General features: G+C 30.8%; 2 protein-coding genes across 2 annotated transcripts; both read left to right on the top strand.

The window, feature by feature from the left end:
* Nucleotides 1–12,494: 12,494 nt before the first annotated feature.
* Nucleotides 12,495–20,712, top strand: LOC103849900 (lon protease homolog 1, mitochondrial; the record flags this gene model as incomplete). The annotated part of the gene is made up of 9 exons (XM_033291128.1): nucleotides 12,495–12,781; nucleotides 12,861–12,985; nucleotides 13,061–13,191; nucleotides 13,267–13,371; nucleotides 13,616–13,729; nucleotides 13,799–13,966; nucleotides 14,053–14,154; nucleotides 14,239–14,763; nucleotides 14,847–20,712. Coding segments are annotated over 9 exons (1,803 nt in total), but the record flags the coding sequence as incomplete, so codon positions are not given.
* LOC103849921 (pectinesterase inhibitor) lies at nucleotides 18,356–18,928 on the top strand. The gene has a single exon (XM_018656118.2). The coding sequence runs from the start codon at nucleotides 18,356–18,358 to the stop codon at nucleotides 18,926–18,928; it is 573 nt and encodes a 190-aa protein (XP_018511634.1).
* Nucleotides 20,713–21,218: the final 506 nt, after the last annotated feature.

Below are 21,218 nucleotides of genomic sequence, written 5' to 3'. Positions count from 1 at the left end.
AAATATTGAGTTTTTGGTAAATACTTTATATACTGAAGCCTATAATCTTTAGTGTTGTTTTAAAATTTCTACCATATTCTACATTTGTATTTATGTATGCTAAACTATTTTTCATGGTAAATGAGCATCGTTCAATTGTTTATCAATTAATTTATAAAACTTCATAATACCCCCTAAATCGATGGAATAACCACTATAAAATTATTATTTTCTTGATAAACGGAGAGCACAAAGGCTCCAAACCTCTTTGAACATCATCATATGTTAGTGCAGGATGTAACTAGGAATTAAAGCAATATTGTCATATTTTTAAAAAATTTCTCAAAATCTATGGGCTAACCCCTACAAAAATATTGAGTTTTGGTAAATACTTTATATACTGAAGCCTATAATCTTTAGTGTTGTTTTAAAATTTCTACCATATTCTACATTTTTATTAATGTATGCTAAACTCTTTTTCATGGTAAATGAGCATCGTTCAATTGTTTTTATCAATTAATTTAGTAAAACTTCATAATACCCCCTAAATCGATGGAATAACCACTATAAAATTATTATTTTCTTGATAAACGGAGAGCACAAAGGCTCCAAACCTCTTTGAACATCATCATATGTTAGTGCAGGATGCAACTAGGCATTAAAACAATATTGTCATATTTTTGAAATTTTCTCAAAATCTATGGGCTAACCCCTACAAAAATATTGAGTTTTTGGTAAATACTTTATATACTGAAGCCTATAATCTTTAGTGTTGTTTTAAAATTTCTACCATATTCTACATTTGTATTAATGTATGCTAAACTCTTTTTCATGGTAAATGAGCATCGTTCAATTGTTTTTATCAATTAATTTAGTAAAACTTCATAATACTCACTAAATCGATGGAATAACCACTATAAAATCATTATTTTCTTGATAAACAGAGACGACAAAGGCTCCAAACCTCTTTGAACATCATCATATGTTAGTGCAGGATGCAACTAGGCATTAAAACAATATTGTCATATTTTTTGAAATTTTCTCAAAATCTATGGGCTAACCCCTACAAATATATTGAGTTTTTGGTAAATACTTTATATACTGAAGCCTATAATCTTTAGTGTTGTTTTAAAATTTCTACCATATTCTACATTTGTATTAATGTATGCTAAACTCTTTTTCATGGTAAATGAGCATCGTTCAATTGTTTTTATCAATTAATTTAGTAAAACTTCATAATACCCCCTAAATCGATGGAATAACCACTATAAAATATTATTTTCTTGATAACCGGAGAGGCCCAAAGAACATCAATTGTTAGTGCAGGATGCAACTAGGCATTAAAACAATATTGTCATATTTTTTGAAATTTTCTCAAAATCTATGGGCTAACCCCTACAAAAATATTGAGTTTTTGGTAAATACTTTATATACTGAAGCCTATAATCTTTAGTGTTGTTTTAAAATTTCTACCATATTCTACATTTGTATTAATGTATGCTAAACTCTTTTTCATGGTAAATGAGCATCGTTCAATTGTTTTTATCAATTAATTTAGTAAAACTTCATAATACCCCTAAATCGATGGAATAACCACTATAAAATTATTATTTTCTTGATAAACGGAGAGCACAAAGGCTCCAAACCTCTTTGAACATCATCATATGTTAGTGCAGGATGCAACTAGGCATTAAAACAATATTTCATATTTTTTGAAATTTTCTCAAAATCTATGGGCTAACCCCTACAAAAATATTGAGTTTTGGTAAATACTTTATATACTGAAGCCTATAATCTTTAGTGTTGTTTTAAAATTTCTACCATATTCTACATTTGTATTAATGTATGCTAAACTCTTTTTCATGGTAAATGAGCATCGTTCAATTGTTTTTATCAATTAATTTAGTAAAACTTCATAATACTCCTAAATCGATGGAATAACCACTATAAAATTATTATTTTCTTGATAAACGGAGAGCACAAAGGCTCCAAACCTCTTTGAACATCATCATATGTTAGTGCAGGATGCAACTAGGCATTAAAACAATATTGTCATATTTTTGAAATTTTCTCAAAATCTATGGGCTAACCCCTACAAAAATATTGAGTTTTTGGTAAATACTTTATATACTGAAGCCTATAATCTTTAGTGTTGTTTTAAAATTTCTACCATATTCTACATTTGTATTAATGTATGCTAACTCTTTTTCATGGTAAATGAGCATCGTTCAATTTTTTTATCATTAATTTAATAAAACTTCATAATACTCCTAAATCGATGGAATAACCACTATAAAATTATTATTTTCTTGATAAACGGAGCGACAAAGGCTCCAAACCTCTTTGAACATCATCATATGTTAGTGCAGGATGCAACTAGGCATTAAAACAATATTGTCATATTTTTTGAAATTTTCTCAAAATCTATGGGCTAACCCCTACAAAATATTGAGTTTTTGGTAAATACTTTGTATACTGAAGCCTATAATCTTTAGTGTTGTTTTAAAATTTCTACCATATTCTACATTTGTATTAATGTATGCTAAACTCTTTTCATGGTAAATGAGCATCGTTCAATTGTTTTTATCAATTAATTTAGTAAAACTTCATAATACTCCCTAAATCGATGGAATAACCACTATAAAATTATTATTTTCTTGATAAACGGAGAGCACAAAGGCTCCAAACCTCTTTGAACATCATCATATGTTAGTGCAGGATGCAACTAGGCATTAAAACAATATTGTCATATTTTTTGAAATTTTCTCAAAATCTATGGGCTAACCCCTACAAAAATATTGAGTTTTTGGTAAATACTTTATATACTGAAGCCTATAATCTTTAGTGTGTTTTAAAATTTCTACCATATTCTACATTTGTATTAATGTATGCTAAACTCTTTTTCATGGTAAATGAGCATCGTTCAATTGTTTTTATCAATTAATTTAGTAAAACTTCATAATACCCCTAAATCGATGGAATAACCACTATAAAATTATTTTTCTTGATAAACGGAGAGCACAAAGGCTCCAAACCTCTTTGAACATCATCATATGTTAGTGCAGGATGCAACTAGGCATTAAAACAATATTGTCATATTTTTTGAAATTTTCTCAAAATCTATGGGCTAAATATTGAGTTTTTGGTAAATACTTTATATACTGAAGCCTATAATCTTTAGTGTTGTTTTAAAATTTCTACCATATTCTACATTTGTATTAATGTATGCTAAACTCTTTTTCATGGTAAATGAGCATCGTTCAATTGTTTTTTATCAATTAATTTAGTAAAACTTCATAATACTCCCTAAATCGATGGAATAACCACTATAAAATTATTATTTTCTTGATAAACGGAGACGACAAAGGCTCCAAACCTCTTTGAACATCATCATATGTTAGTGCAGGATGCAACTAGGCATTAAAACAATATTGTCATATTTTTTGAAATTTTCTCAAAATCTATGGGCTAACCCCTACAAAAATATTGAGTTTTTGGTAAATACTTTATATACTGAAGCCTATAATCTTTAGTGTTGTTTTAAAATTTCTACCATATTCTACATTTGTATTAATGTATGCTAAACTCTTTTTCATGGTAAATGAGCATCGTTCAATTGTTTTTATCAATTAATTTAGTAAAACTTCATAATACCCCCTAAATCGATGGAATAACCACTATAAAATTATTATTTTCTTGATAAACGGAGAGCACAAAGGCTCCAAACCTCTTTGAACATCATCATATGTTAGTGCAGGATGCAACTAGGCATTAAAACAATATTGTCATATTTTTTGAAATTTTCTCAAAATCTATGGGCTAACCCCTACAAAAATATTGAGTTTTTGGTAAATACTTTATATACTGAAGCCTATAATCTTTAGTGTTGTTTTAAAATTTCTACCATATTCTACATTTGTATTAATGTATGCTAAACTCTTTTTCATGGTAAATGAGCATCGTTCAATTGTTTTTATCAATTAATTTAGTAAAACTTCATAATACTCCCTAAATCGATGGAATAACCACTATAAAATTATTATTTTCTTGATAAACGGAGACGACAAAGGCTCCAAACCTCTTTGAACATCATCATATGTTAGTGCAGGATGCAACTAGACATTAAAACAATATTGTCATATTTTTTGAAATTTTCTCTAAATCTATGGGCTAACCCCTAAAAAAATATTGAGTTTTTGGTAAATACTTTATATACTGAAGCCTATAATCTTTAGTGTTGTTTTAAAATTTCAACCATATTCTACATTTGTATTAATGTATGCTAAACTATGTTTCATGGTAAATGAGCATCGTTCAATTGTTTTTATCAATTAATTTAGTAAAACTTCATAATACCCCCAAAATTGATGGAATAACCACTATAAAATTATTATTTTCTTGATAAACGGAGAGCACAAAGGCATCATATTTTAGTGCAGGATGCAACTAGGCATTAAAACAATATTGTCATATTTTTTGAAATTTTCTTAAAATCTATGGGCTAACCCCTACAAAAATATTGAGTTTTTGGTAAATACTTTATATACTGAAGCCTATAATCTTTAGTGTTGTTTTAAAATTTCTACCATATTCTACATTTGTATTAATGTATGCTAAACTCTTTTTCATGGTAAATGAGCATCGTTCAATTGTTTTTATCAATTAATTTAGTAAAACTTCATAATACCCCCTAAATCGATGGAATAACCAATATAAATTATTATTTTCTTGATAAACGGAGAGCACAAAGGCTCCAAACCTCTTTGAACATCATCATATGTTAGTGCAGGATGCAACTAGGCATTAAAACAATATTGTCATATTTTTTGAAATTTTCTCAAAATCTATGGGCTAACCCCTACAAAAATATTGAGTTTTTGGTAAATACTTTATATACTGAAGCCTATAATCTTTAGTGTTGTTTTAAAATTTCTACCATATTCTACATTTGTATTAATGTATGCTAAACTCTTTTTCATGGTAAATGAGCATCGTTCAATAGTTTTTATCAATTAATTTAGTAAAACTTCATAATACTCCCTAAATCGATGGAATAACCACTATAAAATTATTATTTTCTTGATAAACGGAGAGCACAAAGGCTCCAAACCTCTTTGAACATCATCATATGTTAGTGCAGGATGCAACTAGGCATTAAAACAATATTGTCATATTTTTTGAAATTTTCTCAAAATCTATGGGCTAACCCCTACAAAAATATTGAGTTTTTGGTAAATACTTTATATACTGAAGCCTATAATCTTTAGTGTTGTTTTAAAACTTCTACCATATTCTACATTTGTATTAATGTATGCTAAACCCTTTTTCATGGTAAATGAGCATCTTTCAAATTTTTTTATCATATAATTTAATAAAACTTCATAATACTCCCTAAATCGATGGAATAACCACTATAAAATTATTATTTTCTTGATAAACGGAGACGACAAATGCTCCAAACCTATTTGAACATCATCATATGTTAGTGCAGGATGCAACTAGGCATTAAAAGAATATTGTCATATTTTTGAAATTTTCTCAAAATCTATGGGCTAACCCCTACAAAATATTGAGTTTTTGATAAATACTTTATATACTGAAGCCTATAATCTTTAGTGTTGTTTTAAAATTTCTACAATATTCTACATTTTGATTAATGTATGCTAAACTCTTTTTCATGGTAAATGAGCATCGTTCAATTGTTTTTATCAATTAATTTTGTAAAACTTCATAATAACCCCTAAATCGATGGAATAACCACTATAAAATTATTATTTTCTTGATAAACGGAGAGCACAAAGGCTCCAAACCTCTTTGAACATCATCATATGTTAGTGCAGGATGCAACTAGGCATTAAAACAATATTGTCATATTTTTTGAAATTTTCTCAAAATCTATGGGCTAACCCCTACAAAAATATTGAGTTTTTGGTAAATACTTTATATACTGAAGCCTATAATCTTTAGTGTTGTTTTAAAATTTCTACCATATTCTACATTTGTATTAATGTATGCTAAACTCTTTTTCATGGTAAATGAGCATCGTTCAATTGTTTTTATCAATTAATTTAGTAAAACTTCATAATACCCCCTAAATCGATGGAATAACCACTATAAAATTATTATTTTCTTGATAAACGGAGAGCACAAAGGCTCCAAACCTCTTTGAACATCATCATATGTTAGTGCAGGATGCAACTAGGCATTAAAACAATATTGTCATATTTTTTGAAATTTTCTCAAAATCTATGGGCTAACCCTACAAAAATATTGAGTTTTTGGTAAATACTTTATATACTGAAGCCTATAATCTTTAGTGTTGTTTTAAAATTTCTACCATATTCTACATTTGTATTAATGTATGCTAAACTCTTTTTCATGGTAAATGAGCATCGTTCAATTTTTTTATCAAATAATTTAGTAAAACTTCATAATACTCCCTAAATCGATGGAATAACCACTATAAAATTATTATTTTCTTGATAAACGGAGACGACAAAGGCTCCAAACCTCTTTGAACATCATCATATGTTAGTGCAGGATGCAACTAGGCATTAAAACAATATTGTCATATTTTTTGAAATTTTCTCAAAATCTATGGGCTAACCCCTACAAAAATATTGAGTTTTTGGTAAATACTTTATATACTGAAGCCTATAATCTTTAGTGTTGTTTTAAAATTTCTACCATATTCTACATTTGTATTAATGTATGCTAAACTCTTTTTCATGGTAAATGAGCATCGTTCAATTGTTTTTATCAATTAATTTAGTAAAACTTCATAATACCCCCTAAATCGATGGAATAACCACTATAAAATTATTATTTTCTTGATAAACGGAGAGCACAAAGGCTCCAAACCTCTTTGAACATCATCATATGTTAGTGCAGGATGCAACTAGGCATTAAAACAATATTTCATATTTTTTGAAATTTTCTCAAAATCTATGGGCTAACCCCTACAAAAATATTGAGTTTTTGGTAAATACTTTATATACTGAAGCCTATAATCTTTAGTGTTGTTTTAAAATTTCTACCATATTCTACATTTGTATTAATGTATGCTAAACTCTTTTTCATGGTAAATGAGCATCGTTCAATTGTTTTTATCAATTAATTTAGTAAAACTTCATAATACTCCCTAAATCGATGGAATAACCACTATAAAATTATTATTTTCTTGATAAACGGAGAGCACAAAGGCTCCAAACCTCTTTGAACATCATCATATGTTAGTGCAGGATGCAACTAGGCATTAAAAATTATTGTCATATTTTTTGAAATTTTCTCAAAATCTATGGGCTAACCCCTACAAAAATATTGAGTTTTTGGTAAATACTTTATATACTGAAGCCTATAATCTTTAGTGTTGTTTTAAAATTTCTACCATATTCTACATTTGTATTAATGTATGCTAAACTTTTTTTCATGGTAAATGAGCATCGTTCAATTTTTTTATCAAATAATTTAATAAAACTTCATAATACTCCCTAAATCGATGGAATAACCACTATAAAATTATTATTTTCTTGATAAACGGAGACGACAAAGGCTCCAAACCTCTTTGAACATCATCATATGTTAGTGCAGGATGCAACTAGGCATTAAAACAATATTGTCATATTTTTGAAATTTTCTCAAAATCTATGGGCTAACCCCTACAAAAATATTGAGTTTTTGGTAAATACTTTATATACTGAAGCCTATAATCTTTAGTGTTGTTTTAAAATTTCTACCATATTCTACATTTTGATTAATGTATGCTAAACTCTTTTTCATGGTAAATGAGCATCGTTCAATTGTTTTTATCAATTAATTTAGTAAAACTTCATAATACCCCCTAAATCGATGGAATAACCACTATAAAATTATTATTTTCTTGATAAACGGAGAGCACAAAGGCTCCAAACCTCTTTGAACATCATCATATGTTAGTGCAGGATGCAACTAGGCATTAAAACAATATTGTCATATTTTTTGAAATTTTCTCAAAATCTATGGGCTAACCCCTACAAAAATATTGAGTTTTTGGTAAATACTTTATATACTGAAGCCTATAATCTTTAGTGTTGTTTTAAAATTTCTACCATATTCTACATTTTTATTAATGTATGCTAAACTGTTTTTCGTGGTAAATGAGCATCGTTCAATTGTTTTTATCAATTAATTTTGTAAAACTTCATAATACCCCCTAAATCGATGGAATAACCACTATAAAATTATTATTTTCTTGATAAACGGAGAGCACAAAGGCTCCAAACCTCTTTGAACATCATCATATGTTAGTGCAGGATGCAACTAGGCATTAAAACAATATTGTCATATTTTTTGAAATTTTCTCAAAATCTATGGGCTAACCCCCCCTACAAAAATATTGAGTTTTTGGTAAATACTTTATATACTGAAGCCTATAATCTTTAGTGTTGTTTTAAAATTTCTACCATATTCTACATTTGTATTAATGTATGCTAAACTATTTTTCATGGTAAATGAGCATCGTTCAATTGTTTTTATCAATTAATTTAGTAAAACTTCATAATACCCCCTAAATCGATGGAATAACCACTATAAAATTATTATTTTCTTGATAAACGGAGAGCACAAAAGCTCCAAACCTCTTTGAACATCATCATATGTTAGTGCAGGATGCAACTAGGCATTAAAAAATATTGTCATATTTTTTGAAATTTTCTCAAAATCTATGGGCTAACCCCTACAAAAATATTGAGTTTTTGGTAAATACTTTATATACTGAAGCCTATAATCTTTAGTGTTGTTTTAAAATTTCTACCATATTCTACATTTGTATTAATGTATGCTAAACTCTTTTTCATGGTAAATGAGCATCGTTCAATTGTTTTTATCAAATAATTTAATAAAACTTCATAATACTCCCTAAATCGATGGAATAACCACTATAAAATTATTATTTTCTTGATAAACGGAGACGACAAAGGCTCCAAACCTCTTTGAACATCATCATATGTTAGTGCAGGATGCAACTAGGCATTAAACCAATATTGTAATATTTTTTGAAATTTTCTCAAAATCTATGGGCTAACCCCTACAAAAATGTTGAGTTTTTGGTAAATACTTTATCTACTGAAGCCTATAATCTTTAGTGTTGTTTAAAATTTTTACCATATTCTACATTTGTATTAATGTATGCTAAACTCTTTTTCATGGTAAATGAGCATCTTTCAAATTTTTTTATCAAATAATTTAATAAAACTTCATAATACTCCCTAAATCGATGGAATAACCACTATAAAATTATTATTTTCTTGATAAACGGAGACGACAAAGGCTCCAAACCTCTTTGAACATCATCATATGTTAGTGCAGGATGCAACTAGGCATTAAAACAATATTGTCATATTTTTTGAAATTTTCTCAAAATCTATGGGCTAACCCCTACAAAAATATTGAGTTTTTGATAAATACTTTATATACTGAAGCCTATAATCTTTAGTGTTGTTTTAAAATTTCTACCATATTCTACATTTTTACTAATGTATGTTAAACTCTTTTTCATGGTAAATAAGCATCGTTCAATTGTTTTTATCAATTAATTTAGTAAAACTTCATAATACCCTCTAAATCGATGGAATAACCACTATAAATTATTATTTTCTTGATAAACGGAGAGCACAAAGGCTCCAAACCTCTTTGAACATCATCATATGTTAGTGCAGGATGCAACTAGGCATTAATAAAATATTGTCATATTTTTTGAAATTTTCTCAAAATCTATGGGCTAACAACCCCTACAAAAATATTGAGTTTTTGGTAAATACTTTATATACTGAAGCCTATAATCTTTAGTGTTGTTTTAAAATTTCTACTATATTCTACATTTGTATTAATGTATGCTAAACTATTTTTCATGGTAAATGAGCATCGTTCAATTGTTTTTATCAATTAATTTAGTAAAACTTCATAATACTCCCTACATCGATGGAATAACCACTATAAAATTATTATTTTCTTGATAAACGGAGAGCATAAAGGCTCCAAACCTCTTTGAACATAATCATAAGTTAGTGCAGGATGCAACTAGGCATTAATAAAATATTGTCATATTTTTTGAAATTTTCTCAAAATCTATGGGCTAACCCCTACAAAAATATTGAGTTTTTTGGTAAATACTTTGTATACTGAAGCCTATAATCTTTAGTGTTGTTTTAAAATTTCTATCATATTCTACATTTGTATTAATGTATGCTAAACTATTTTTCATAGTAAATGAGCATCATTCAATTGTTTTTATCAATTAATTTAGTAAACTTTATAATACCCCCTAAATCGATGGAATAACCACTATAAAATTATTATTTTCTTGATAAACGGAGAGCACAAAGGCTCCAAATCTCTTTGAACATCATCATATGTTAGTGCAGGATGCAACTAGGCATTAAAACAATATTGTCATATTTTTTGAAATTTTCTCAAAATCTTTTGTGTTTCTTTTTAATCAAAAATAATTAACTTTTAGAAACTGTTTTAGTTTCTCAAAACAAAAATTATATATGACAAATAAACCCATGAGCAGTTACACACCCTTTAATCACGTCACTTCCCCCTTCTACGAGTTTTATGCATTATATGTTTGGTTCCAATCAAATCTATCCTCCAATATTCCAGAAATTACCACTGAAAAACCCTCCCATTGATCGCAAAGCAAAATGTGAGACTGAAGACGGTGGAAGATAAAGACTGAGAAACTGAATCAAAGAATAACACATTCTCCATTGTCATGAGTTAGCTTTTTTTTTTTTTGTAAAATGAAAAGTGAGTTATTTTGAACTTTTGTTTCATCTACCAGTGCTACTTTTAATAATTCTAGAGTTTTGTTGAAATTTTTATGTATGGTTGATACCACATGAAAGGTGGGGCGACTAGAAGAACATGAAAATGGATGATCGTTTCCATGTTTACTTTTTATCTTTTCATTCCAATTCATTTTATAGAGTTAACTGTCAAAAATCAATTTTACAATTTTACGTGTTGTTCCGACTTGCGTTATTTATATGCAAATAATTTTCAGTGAAAATCAAACCAGCATACGAGCCATATAAAGATTGAAAAAAATATCGACGAAGGCCCGCTTGAAAATAAGAAGGAATGGCGTCTTTTAACAAATCGGTGAGTTGTCCGTTTTCTAATCCTATAACTACTCGTTATTATATTTTAGTTGATTTCGTTGATATTTGTATAAACTATTTCAACTATTTATTTTTAAGCATATATATTGTTTGTTGATTTTATTGTGAAATTTGTTTGGTTAATGTGTTTGACTGCAAAAATTTAATAACTTATATGTTTTTAAAAAAGGTGTATGCTGTTTTTTGAAATTGTTTTCTCTAACTACTTAATCATACTTAATAAGATATTTCATACTTTGTATAAGTATATAAATATTTTATACTTAAGCAATCTTAATAACTAACACTTATACTTATATTTTAACAAAACATGTATATTACACCATTCAACTTTATTTATTTTTTAAATAACAATTATTTTATATTTTATATTTATAAAATACTCGTTATTGTATATATAATTTAACTTGAAACTGATAAAATGTATTAAATTATTATATTTATCAATTATTTATGTATACAGTTGTTAATGTATATGTCACTGATTCGTTTGTTTAGACCGATCTTTTTAAACTTTTATTCCTACCAAAAGATTAAATGTAACAGAAGCCAGGAGATTCTGTAATACTTTCTATTTTAGATAACTTTAGGGGAATATTTCCTTTAAATTTCACAATAAACGTGCGTCATGAGGTTACACGCAATGTTATCCTTTTTCTTAATATTTTTCCTTTTTATAGGATAAATTTGAGAATTTTCCTTTAAATTATTAAAACCTAAGGAGTTGGATTGTCGTATAAATACATACGTTTTAATCCATCATAATATTCACTCCAAAAACTACTCCGCTACTCTCCGTACTTGGATGAATAGAGGTATTCGAATGACTCTCCTTTGTCACAAAGGCTTTGTGTTTATTTTATGATTATATATGATTAATGATGATTTTAAGAGGCAGGTTTCGATCAGTAAGTCATGCTTAGATTAACGCTTTCATTCCCATTGTTTTACTGATTTGTTTGTACCCGACAAATTTAGACTACTTATGTTATAACCCTACCAAATTATATTTCAGTTTCTAGGTAATTGGTTTTACAACTATTATACTGATTAAAAATTCCCTAAAGCAAGATGCTGTTGAGGCGTGCATCAATGACTGTAAAACAATTGCAGTTTATAGAGTCTGTTTCTTTCCTGCAGAAGATTTCACAGTGAAAGGATTTAAGCCATTAGACCCTTAATGATATATACAAACGTGTAGCTAGGGTCATTATAGACTGTAAGTCTGTAACTACAATTAGATTTTGAACGATAATTATATCTCTATATAATTACAGAACCTGGCTTACAAGTCACAGAAGAAGAAAAACCAATGCAGGAGACAGCTCAGACAGCTGACGAATCTTTATTTTCTGGTTAGTACTACTACTATATAAATATATTTCGATACTATATTGTTCAGAGAGATTCAAACTTTACAATTCCACCACTGACTCACTTTCTATAATTTTCTTGTTTTCTGCAGAAAATATTAGGGTAAGGATTGAACCAATTAAAGAAAAGATTCCAAAACATGTACTAAAAGTCATAGAAGAAGAGCTTGCAAAACTGGTTATGCTAGAATCTAGTTCCAGCTGTGTCGAGAGTACTTATGACTACCTTGATTGGTTGACCATGTTGCCTTGGGGAAATTTCAGGTTTGCCTTTTGCTTCATGATCACACGTCACTATGATTGAGAAGTCTCATTAATAATCATCTTTATTTGGTTATTGCAGTGATGAGAATTTTGATATCCAAAAGCCAGAAAAGATTCTTGACAATGATCATTACGGATTATCTCATGTAAAAGAGAGAATCTTAGAGTTTATTGCCGTGAGAAGACTCAAAGGCACTTCAAAAGGTCTCGTATCTTTGCCTTTCTGCTTCACTCTGGTTTGCTAAAAAAGTCTAAACTGAAAGTTAATGTGTCAAACAGGGAAGGTCATATGCCTCTCAGGGCCACCTGGAGTAGGCAAAACTAGCATTGGCCGTTCTATAGCACGTGCTCTTGGACTCAAGTTCTTCCGGTTTTCCGTTGGAGGACTATCTGACGTTGACGAGATTAAGGTAAAGATATTATAATTCAAATATGTTAATCATATCATATACAAATAATAATGTTTTCTCTTATAAATCGTTTAGGGGCTTCGTCGATCATATGATGGTGCATTGCCTGGAAAGATGGTGAAGTGTCTAAGGAGCGTGGGAACATTAAATCCTCTTGTTCTGATTGATGAGATTGATAAGGTAGCTAACCTTGTTTGAGTTTCCCTTTTGAAGTTTACAATATATTTACCTTAAAAATATATTACAAATTTTTTTTAGGTTAATCTTAAATAATATTCAAATAAACTCGAGAATTTAGGGCCATGCCACCTACCCATAATATCTCTTTAAAATGTGTAGATCAAAGCAAATGTTTCACTCGACTGTGCCTTGGAACCGGCAATATGCCAATATCAATAATAAATGTATATTGTTCCTTTGGCAGCTTGGAAAGAGCAGCTCTGACGACCCAGGTAGTGCATTGTTGGAGCTTCTGGATCCAGAGCAGAATGCGGATTTTAGAGACCTGTATCTAGATGTTACTATCGACTTATCCAAGGTTTTTTACCAATACTATTATGATTAGTGTTCTGTGTTTTGACGTAAGTTATAAACTAATTTCATGCAGGTCTTATTTGTATGCACAGCAAATGTGTTAGATAAGATTCCAACACCTCTGCTAGACAGAATGGAGGTGATTAATATCTCAGGGTATATCACTGATGATAAGATGCATATTGCTAGAGACCATTTGCTGAAAACCACATGCATGGAATGTGGCATCAAGCCTGAACAGGTTTCACTCACAGCCACTTGTCCATATGTTTTGTATGTGTTCATGTTTATAAGAGATTTACTCGATTTGTTTTCTACTCTTGTCAGGTTGTTGTTAGGGATGCAGCTCTTCGTTCGTTGATTGAAAATTACTGCAGAGAACCAGGAGTTAGAAATCTCCAGAAGCATATTGAGAAGATTTACCGTAAGGTAGGTTTACAAGTTCACTGAACAGTACAAAGTGATTACTTGTGTCTCAAGCAACTATAATCATTTGATTTTTTTTTTTGGCAGATTGCTCTGAAGCTAGTACGAGAAGGGGCATCCGCGGAAACTCCTGAGGTTTCGGTTAAAATTTTTATGATTGATGAATCAAACCTTGCAGATTATGTAGGCAATCCAGTTTTATATGCAGACAAGATCTATGAACAGACACCAGTGGGGGTTGTAATGGGTCTTTCTACGAAATCCACGGGTGGCTCAACACTGTACATAGAGACAACCTCTGTAGAAGAAGGAGAAGGCAAAGGCGGTCTTCATATAACGGGTCAGCTTGGGGATGTGATGAAAGAAAGCGCAGAGATAGCTCACGCAGTTGCTAGAAGAATCATGCTCGAGAAAGAACCCAAGAACCTCTTCTTTGCGAACTCCAAGCTTCATTTACATATTCCTGAAGGAGCCACACCAAAAGACGGTCCAAGCGCAGGCTGCACAATGATCACTTCCTTTCTATCACTTGCCATGAAGAAGCCTGTGAGGAAGGATCTTGCAATGACCGGAGAAGTCACTCTGACTGGTAGAATACTTCCAATAGGTGGAGTAAGTCACACGCTACCACTACTATGTTATATAGCTTTCTAGTTTCTGTTAAGTTGAAAACTAACGCACAAAATCTCACATAGGTTAAGGAGAAGACTATAGCTGCAAGACGGAGTCAAGTGAAGATGATGATCTTTCCTGAGGGTAACCGTAGAGATTTTGATGAGCTCGCGTGCAACTTGAAAGAAGGGCTTGATGTTCATTTTGTCGATGAGTATGAGCAGATTTTTGAGCTAGCCTTTGGGTATAATATGGGGTCTCCTCCGTTGAATTTTAGAAGAAGTCTGACAAGCTTCATGTGGGATTTACTTAGTGGTTGTTTTCAGTAGTAATATATCACTGATACTTAAATTCTTTAGGCTGATCTTCCTTTAACTCTTACTTGCCACAAGATTAAATGTAATATGAGCCAGGGATTCTTTAGTATACTATTACTACTAATCAGGAGAATTTATTTTGGAGTATATAAAAATGGTTTACAAACGCCAAACATGTCTTTTGTAGTCCATCATCATCATGGCTTACATAAAGTTCTACTATTTATAGTTGTATACACACATACACCTCTTACTACAGAGATTACATCGATTAAGGAATCACAAAGTAGGATATTTAACGATTAATATCAAGAATTAATGCTTGCTTTTGTTAGTTCGCTTCCAATAAAAAGCAGTATCTGATTAGCTATTATTATTTATATACTTTATACCACTTCAGTTTAACTTGGCAGTAAAAAGAAAAACATGAACCTGCTTTGATAAAATAGTATTTGATTAATCATGTTTTTTTAAAAAAAATTGATTAATCTTGTTTATGACATGTGCTTTCTATATATCCTTTTAGAAATTTCTCGAATCTATAACCCTTGTCATGTTTGTCTTTGTTTTTTCTTTGAATGATAGATTCTTTGTTTCTACTATATATATTGTTCAGTGAGATTATAACTTTCTGATGCACCACTGATTCATGACGCCTAACTTACTATTGTATTAAGAGTTATAACTTAGAGGTCGATGACTGTAAAAAGATTAGGATCAGGATAGACTTTATTAAAGACATTCCAATACATAAAGGAAGTCACAGAAGAAGAGCTTAATGTGACCTATAACTAGTTGACCTATGGAAATAATGTTACAGAATCTCACTGGCCGTCAAATTTCATCATGTTATAAGAAAAAAGAAATATAATGGTAAGGAAATCAAGAGTTGGAAGATGAGCTTGAAAATATTAAAGAAAACATGTCACAACTGCAAAAAGAAAGAGTAATAAGAGATACTTGTTCTAAATATTGTTAGTTAAATGCTAGCTCAAATATCTGCTCATATTCATCGACGAAATGAACATCAAGACCGTCTTTCAAATTTTCGGGGAGCTCATCAAATTCTCTCCGGTTAGCCTCTGGATATATTATGGTCTTTAATTGACTTCGTCTTGCCCCCATAGTCTTGTCCTTCACCTGAGAAAGAATGTATTATAAGCGACTTTAAAAAAAAACTATAAACAGTAGTACTTTAGTGTTATGTGACTTACATGGCCAATTTGAAGAATTTCACCCGTTGGAGTTATTTCTCCGGACATTGCAAGATTCTTCCTAACAGATTTATTCATGGCAAGTGATAGCAAGGAAGTGCATATCGTGCAGCCTGCGCTTGCACCGTCAGATGTAGGCATATATACGTAGACCTTGGAATTGGTAAAGAAGGTGTTCCCGGGTTGTTTCCGGAGAAGGATTCTTTGGGCGGCTTCGTAAGCTATACAAGCGCTTTCGTACGTCTCCATCCCAACCTGGCCGATTACATTAATGCTGCATATGTCTTCTTCACTTTCCTCGACAAGCATTGTCTTCACGTACCATGCTAAGCCATCTATGAACGCTGTAGCTTGACCTTCTACGTACCACTTAGCTAGACCAATAGCAAACCCTATGGGTGTCTGCTCATACAAAACTTGTTTCCCAACATAACTTGCTAGGTTGATTGCTTTAAACATTACCGTTTTATCTGCTTCACTGACATCAATCTGCCCTTGAGCATTTATGAAATGAACCTTTGAATCCTTAAAGTACTTTAGGAATTCTGAGTCAGAAATGGCCAAAGGTTTAGCATCAAAAACAACTGAAGGCACTTCAAGGTATACTTTTTTTCCTGCTACTCTAATAACAATCTGCCAGAAAGGTCAATGTTTTCAGATTCTTGGGACTCAAGTAAACAAATATCAAGGGTGCATGCGGTGCCTCAATCAGACCAATTTGGAAACGATACCACACCAATCTTTCAATGCATTCAGTGATTATCAAAACTTTTACACAGCCAAGCAAGTAATTTAGAAGATTTACCGTTAAGGGATATTGGAGACTTGGGTGAACCGCTGGAGAAGACTCTAGCTCGGCATCCATTGTAGTGAGCTGGCTCGTTTTGGTTTTCAATCTATCAAAGTCATCTTTAACTAATGTTATTTGTTTCACTTCTATAAAGCCAAAAAAACAAAACCCTAGATAACTTAAAAATCACAACAATTCGTCTTTATCTTGCTCCTTTTTTTCTGCTTCAAATTTTTATCCCACTCGATCTATAAATATTAGTCGAAGTTAATTTGCAAAGTATATTACATAGAAATTAAAGAGACAGCATATAGATTAATTTTATTTAATATCTTGCTCCTTTGTTACTACTCATTTGATTAACATTCCTTTTATTTTTTCAGGAGGTATTCATTGTTTTTTGATCCTCAAGTTTTGAAGACCAACATTGACAAGATACTAGAGGATGCTTTCTGGTCAAATATAAAGAGTGTCCACTTCCCCTCACTACCTAGCTTGTTGTTCTCTGGTGAAGACCAAAACTTACTTGGACCACAAGATAACCAAGAAGCAGATACACAAGCAGGTGAGAAAAGGACATTCGATCAGATTTCATGATCATGTTTGCTGTTCTGCGCTTTCTAGAAATATAGCTCAGCTTTCAAGAGAAAAACCTTGTTACAAATTTGTTGTTTAAAAACAGAAGATTTTTTAAGACCCATTTTGTATGTAGTTCTCTTATTTTTACTTATGGTTCTTACTCCTTTACAAAGGGCCATAACTCACATGAGTTTTGATCATTTTGATTATCTTGCTTTGATGCTTCTGATACAAACAAATAAGACAAGACCTCGTTGAGTCTACTCAAAAAGACGCCTAAGTAGATAATAACAAATAGTGAACTTCTTTGAATCATGAAATGCATAATCTTCATCCACACATACATACAAAGGACTATTTTTCAAAGATCCAAAATAAACAAAGGTCTTTCAGGTCAAAGTCTACCGGTCAAGTGTTGTTCTAATTAATGCACACACAAAAAAAAAGAAACTTATTTACTCCTAACAAAATTGATTAATAACGCACCAGTCTTCTAACAGTTTAAGCTACAAAATGAATTGGGACATCAATTCATTAAAACAAGAGTTACATTTACACGATACTATATATTGATAGAGGATTCTACTATAATCCTCCAAATTATTCATTCATATTATAATAATACTAAACCACCATATTCGTATTTAACATTTAGAAAAACATACATTGTTCCTTCACATCTAAGCCAAGCAATGGGTGTATCTTGCATCACAAGAAACACATATTCAATCCTCTCTCTTCAACTTCTTCTGATTCTTATCATCACCCCTTCATCTTTTTCCTTTACTCCCACAGACAACGTCACGAAAGAAACCCTCAACAAACTCTGCTCACAATCAATCCTTTACAATCGTCGTTTTTGCGTCAAATGGCTAACCGCTCATAATAGAACGACCTCAATGAACATCCGGGGCCTTATGGAGTTCGCAGCCGAAAAAGCTCAAGCGTTTGGTCAGGAAAACCTAGATCTGATGGACCTCTTTGCAAAAATCTCAGGTAATGACAAGCAGTTCAAGAACGCTTGCGTTGAATGTGTGAATGGCTATGGCACAGCGATCAAAGAGCTTGAAGTAGCTAAAGAGTTTTTGAGAAATAACTCGTTCCAACAAGCATATAACGCTGCTTACAAAGCACTTGATTATGCTTATGTATGCAAAGATCAGTTCGAAGGACCTTCTAATGAGCCGCCTTTTGTTTTGAATCGCAGTGTCAAGTTTATCGAAATGTGTCACATTGTTAGATTTTTCACTAGTCTTTTCAATTAAATTTATATATGATTTACAAGCAAAAGAGAGCATAATAATAATAACTCAATAAGAAATTTTGTATCCAAGCAGTTTCTTTGCATAGATATATATATATATATATATATATATATATACAACATATGTATGTCGTTAAAACCAAAATCATAACCTTATAAGATTTAAATGAGAATAAAAATATACATCAATAAGAGGTTAGATATGATAAAGATCATTTCACAGTTATCACACGACTGTAAGCTGCGTTTACAAATATTCCGGTCGAATAAGTCTCCAAAGTATTCTAGACTTCTAGTAACGTTCATACATTAAGACTTGGGAAAGGATAAATTAAGTTTTAAATCTTAAACATATATAACAGTATTTTCTTTTCAGTTTTGGGTTTTGGAGATATATAACCGTAAAACTTTGTGCTTTAATTAGTCAGAAGAAAAAAAGAAAAAAAAAACTTCATAGTTCAATTGATTAGAGCATAGATTATAGATTCAAATTTGGTGCCGTAGAGATCAAGGAACCGATCAAAGCATTGCTTCGCGGCTTCATCGAATCCTAATTTGGTAGCTAGACTCAGCAATCGAGCTTTCTCCGATTCGAGATCTTGTCCCTTCATATTCGAGAGGCGGATTCTCGACTCCGGCAACGGAATCAGCGTGTTTTGTTCCACGACGGCGATTCGAAGAAGCCTCCGCGCAATTGACCTTGTCAGCTACGTTTTCCCGCTATTTTTTAAACGTTGCCGTTCTCCATTGGATGGGCTTTGAGGCCCAACTATCTCTTTTTCAAACCCAGCTTAAACGATCGGTGTGAGTCCATTAATAACCCGGTACCATGGTTTACCTTTCCTGGTTCAACTGATCTCCTATTAAATGTCTAGGTGAGGGTTTTAAACATACGAAAAAACATAGATGAAGGTCTTTTCAGATAATGTTGTAAAGATGAGGACACTATTATCTTGGCTAGCTGGCTGTATGAGTTGGAAAGGGAAAAATAAAAAAGTCTGGTCCCAACTTTTCAATTTATTAATTGGGGGCAAAAGTTTTAAATTCAGCGGTTTTTGTGAAGCAACTCTTGCAGTTTTCCTATGGATATTTGATATTTCCCTAGATGTATAGAGGTCCTTTGTTCCCATTAATAGGTTAATAGCGCGGGCCATGTCCAATTGTTCACTTGGTTCTTGAGCAAGCTCCACTACTCGATAAAGTCAAATCTTTCTCCCCTTTTGTTTTGTTTTATTTTTGTAACTTTTTTGTAACAGTTATTTTGTTTTATTTATTAAAAGAGTAATAATAATAATGATAATAATAATAATAATAATGAAGAATATAGAGAAAAACAAATTAGTGTATACTCATACAAGAGCAACAAGTATTTCGGTTTTTTTTTTTGTATATCTCCATTATTCTGAATCCTACATACTACTTCTCCGGAAATAAGTTGCTACAATTAGGGTAGAAAATCAATCACAATATGCATGGTAGTAGGTGGCTGCCATGTAAGAATATTGAGAAAGTAAGAGAAATTGATTGAAATGCATAAGTTAGCATCAATTTTCAGAATACATTTAATCAAAAATATCTTAATATTTAAATTTATGATTTAATAATTATCTTATAGGGTTAAAGGGTGAAGTTGGGTTTATAAATTTTTATAAATGATTATTAAACATTTAAATTGATTTAAAAGAGTTCGTTTATGATATTTATGAAAATGATTATTTTTTAAAAGTAAATTTGGAAAGTGGTATTAAGTTTGTGGTTAAATTAGAATTGCTCCGGAAAGTAATGGTTGCCTCTATCTTACTTAAGGGAAGCTTATTTACCAAGTGAATTGGTGATGGTGATGCATGCATGGTAATGTTTGTTCTTCCATTTTGTTTGACATTTAATTATTTAAAATTTAATCATGATTTCTTATTTTAGTAATCGACGTAGATACAAAAGTTAGTGTCCAAACTAAGAAGTTTTTCATCACCAAAAATCGGAATGTCGCCATAATATTTGTTAAAGATTATTTGTCTCATCAAAACATGTTTAGTTTTAACATTTACACCAAAAACTAATAGACTAAAAGCTCAAAAAGTAAAAAAAAAAAAAACAACTAGCATGTTTTACTAAAGAGTTTTGTTGCTAGGATGATTTTATTAAAGATTTTAGGTGATTAATATCTAGCTAGCTTATTAATTTGATACGTTGATACTGTGAACGTACATAAAACATCAGAAGACGAATATATGTTTTCATCTAATCATGTGCTTAAAATTACGTAGATAAAAAAAAAACAACTTTATTAA

Source organism: Brassica rapa, chromosome A01 (genome assembly GCF_000309985.2).
Source record: "Brassica rapa cultivar Chiifu-401-42 chromosome A01, CAAS_Brap_v3.01, whole genome shotgun sequence".
NCBI lineage: Eukaryota > Viridiplantae > Streptophyta > Magnoliopsida > Brassicales > Brassicaceae > Brassica > Brassica rapa.
The sequence above is the reverse complement of the archived record's forward strand: the minus strand, read 5'-3'. Positions and strand labels throughout refer to the sequence as shown.

Excerpts from the sequence above, each read along its gene's own strand:
- LOC103849921 (XM_018656118.2), top strand. The coding sequence starts at position 18,356 with ATGGGTGTATCTTGCATCACAAGAAACACATATTCAATCCTCTCTCTT.